The following is a 3522-nucleotide window of genomic DNA, read 5'->3' as shown; positions in this document are numbered from 1 at the left end:
AGAGACGAACCTGCAGTCACATCGCCAGGCAGGGGCCTAACCAGGACTCCCCGCCACAGATGCTGTGGCCCTGAAACCTCGTGGATGTGCCTTCTTCTGGGTAAACTGCTTCCTGCCCAGGGGTGTCCTGAGCCTTCAGTGATAGCATTTCAGATGCCAGGCACTGTGCCCAGGGTCCTGTGAAGTGTCCACTGTGAGTATGCCTGTCACATAGATGAGAAGACAGAGGCTCAGGGAAACTGAGACTTCCAAGCTTGAAGTCACACTGTGCCAGGACCCAAGCTTGGTCTGTCCCACCTTGAAAGTCTGGTTCCTGCCCAGGCACCTCCCAGACTCCCTGGGTTGTGACCAGCATGAAAAGTTTCTGTAATATAAAAAAGGAGGGCAAGGTATGTGACAGGGTCTTACACTGGGAAAGTTCCCAGACGCTGGGAACATCAGACTTCTTCCCAGAGGGACCCCCTCTGTGTTCAGTCCCTGCCTTTGGGAACCCCAGGAATCCCTATCCTTCCAGCCACCACTTGTTCTACCCTACACCCGCTTTCCCAGCCTCTGGAGAGAAGGAGTTTGGATGCTGTGCTCCCCTCCCCCTCTTCCCCTCCTCCTCACTGTCCCCAGCTATGACCTTTTGAGCTACAGACCCAGGCTGGTGCTGAAGCCAGAGATGCGTTTGCATAGCCTGTAGCTTCCTTCTCCCTCCTCTGCCCCGGGGAGCTCCCCTTCCCCACCTCTGCCCCCACTGGGGCCCGTCCTCCTGGAAGAGACCCAGGTGGAGATTGAGGGGATGTTACGGGAGCAGTAGGCTGATGGGCAGAACAGAAGAGACACTGTCCCAGCTGGCTCTGACCTCCCAGCAAAGCCCCCAAGAGCTGCACTCCCAGCTTCTAACCCATCCCGAGCTGGGCTCTGACTGTCAGCTGAGGTTTCCTCACCCTCACTGATTCTCAGTGTCTTCATCTGCATGTGGGTTGTAAGTACCCAGCTTTCCCAGTTGGTTGGAAGTTGAATAACACATCAGCTTTGAGATATAGGAACATGCACTGGGTGTAGCCCCTCCCTGATGGAGAGACCGCCCGGGTCTCTTGCAGGACACAGGATGGGCTGCTGTGTCCCCAGGTGACTGCAGTCCAAGCATGGAGGCGCTTGCAGACCCAGCCCCCGAGTCCACCTCTGCTCCTCTGGGGACGTCTGTCTCTTCAAGCCCAAAGTATCAGCCCAGCCCAGAGTTGCTTTCAAAGTCTGCGGTGGCTGTGTCTACACCATCAATTAGACCAGGAGGGCTGCTACTGGGCCACGCTTGTGCTTGGAGTCCAGGAAGCAGGGAGGCCTGGGACTCTGTTCCCTGAGTGTGCTGAGTGTCTTTCCTAGAACCAGGACTGGGCAGGGGGTGCACCCCAACCGCCCCGGGGATGGATGCTCCCTTTCCCAGAAGCCTCAGAGCTCCCGGATGAGGGGGGACCACAGAGCCCCAGCCCTGCCCTCGTCTTCTTTACCCAGCTTTGGCAGAGCCTCATGGCCTTCCGCCAGCTTTGCAGAGGTAGGCGTGGGAGCCATCCCTGAGGTGGGGTGATGAGGCCAAGTTCAGGAGCCTCCTCTGAGCCCCTGGACACTCCTTCAGCACCCAGGGAGACGCAGACACTCCTCCTGTCCCCCGCCCCAGGTCCCAGGGCTTTGGCTCCTACCGTCCCCATCCAGGGGGGCTGGGCCGGCGGCAGGTGACTGAAAGGCGTGGAGGAGAAAGGCCAGCTGCGTGGGGGCGTGGGCCCCGGCAAGTGCACTCCTCAGCCAATCAGCGGCCTGCCTAGCCGGTGGATTCGGTTACAAGCCCCGGATCACCCCATACTCCAGCCTCCTTCCTACTCCTCCCAAAGCTCCATTCATTGGCGCCGCAGCACCGGCTCGGCTGGGCACCGCTTCCGCTCCGCGGCCGCAGAGTTGCTGCCTCGTGGGCCCACCGGGGTAGGCTTCCCGAGGGCTTTGTCCGGCTGCGCCAGGGCAGGATGGGGGTTCTGGTGGCACTGTTGGGGGTGCTGAGCTTCCTGGGGGAGGTTCCGGGAGGCTCCCCTACCCTCCACTTGCACAGCACCTCCTGCCACTTGACCAGGCCCACCGCCAGCATCCCTTTGGGGTCCCTGAGCTTCCTGGGCAAGGATGTCCAGGGACTAGCTCTGTTCCATGCCCGCTGGGATGGGCACGGGAGATTGCAGGTGTGCAGCCGGCAGGACGAGCCAGAGCTCACTGCAGCCTTCCGTGCACTCTGTGCTGGTGAGCTCACCCGGGGCTCCTTCATCCACACCCCTGGACCTGAGCTGCAGAGAGCCCTGGCCATCCTTCAGAGCCAGTGGGAGGCCTGCCAAGGGCCTGCTGAGAGTCCAGCAGGGACCAGGGAGAAGCGAGCAGCAGGGCAGAGTGGAGCGCCTGGCATCCGGCACCAGCGGGTGAAGAGGGGCTGGACTATGCCTGGCACGCTGTGGTGTGGAGTCGGGGACTCTGCCGGGAACTCCACGGAGCTGGGTGAGACCTCGGGGTGTGGACTGGGGGGCTGGTGGGGGAGGAAGCGCAGGCTTTAGCCCTGGCATCCACTCTCCCAGGCTGCGTGTCCTGAGGGAGCGACTTAGCTTCTCTGAATCTCAGTTTCCTTATCTGGAAAATGTGCGCGCATGCTCAGTCATGTCCGACTCTTTGCAACCCCATAGACTAGCCCGCCAGGCTCCTCTGTCCCGCCAGGTTCCTCTGTCCATGGGATTCTCCTGGCAAGAATATTGGAGTGGGTTGCTGTTTCCTCCTCCAGGGGATTTTCCCGACCCAGGGATCGAACCCGTGTCTACCGCATGGCAAGCTGATTCCTTACTGCTGAGCCACCAGGGAAACCTTCTGTAAAATGGGGTGACCATAAACCTCATCGTGGGGTGTTCAAATGAGGTTATAGATGGGAAATGTCCTACTCACATCTGGGAGCCATCATCAATCACCATCTGAGGGTGGGGGTTGGCTGGGGCTGGCTGTCCAGGTTGCTGCTGCTGCTGCTGCTGCTAAGTCGCTTTAGTCGTGTCCGACTCTGTGCAACCTCATAGATGGCAGTCCACCAGGCTCCCCTGTCCCTGGGATTCTCCAGGCAAGAACACTGGAATGAGTTGACATTTCCTTCTCCAATGCATGAAAGTGAAAAGTGAAAGTGAAGTCACTCAGTCGTGTCCGACTCTTAGCGACCCCATGGACTGCGCCCACGGGTTGGGCTGAGCCAAAAAGCCATTACCCAAGAGGAGGATTTATGGTCTCAGAATGCCCAGCCAACTGGACGAGGAGACCCAAAGGCTTCAGTTCAAATCCCAGCTCAGCCCTTCCAAGCTGAATGAGTCACTTCCCCTCTCTGAACCTGGACAGTAAAAGTGACAGCTCCCTCCCAGGCCTGCTGTGTGCTGGGGTGGGAAGTGCCAGACGTTTGGAAGATGCTCAGCAAAGGGCATTATAGCTCGGGAGGTGGAAAGCATGCATGGCTTTTTTGCACTTCTCGGTACAGCT

General features: G+C 59.4%; 1 protein-coding gene across 1 annotated transcript in view; it reads left to right on the top strand.

Moving 5' to 3' along the window:
* Positions 1-2000: 2000 nt before the first annotated feature.
* The window catches only part of PLA2G3 (phospholipase A2, group III), a 5367-nt gene continuing 3845 nt past the window's right edge, over positions 2001-3522 (top strand). The window contains exon 1 of the mRNA XM_010828787.1: positions 2001-2514. Within this exon, the coding sequence (XP_010827089.1) occupies positions 2001-2514 (514 nt within the window). The remainder of the gene's footprint in view (positions 2515-3522) is intronic.

Source organism: Bison bison, unplaced genomic scaffold, assembly GCF_000754665.1.
Source record: "Bison bison bison isolate TAMUID 2011002044 unplaced genomic scaffold, Bison_UMD1.0 scf7180017864495, whole genome shotgun sequence".
NCBI lineage: Eukaryota > Metazoa > Chordata > Mammalia > Artiodactyla > Bovidae > Bison > Bison bison.
This window is presented reverse-complemented; position numbering and strand designations above follow the sequence as displayed.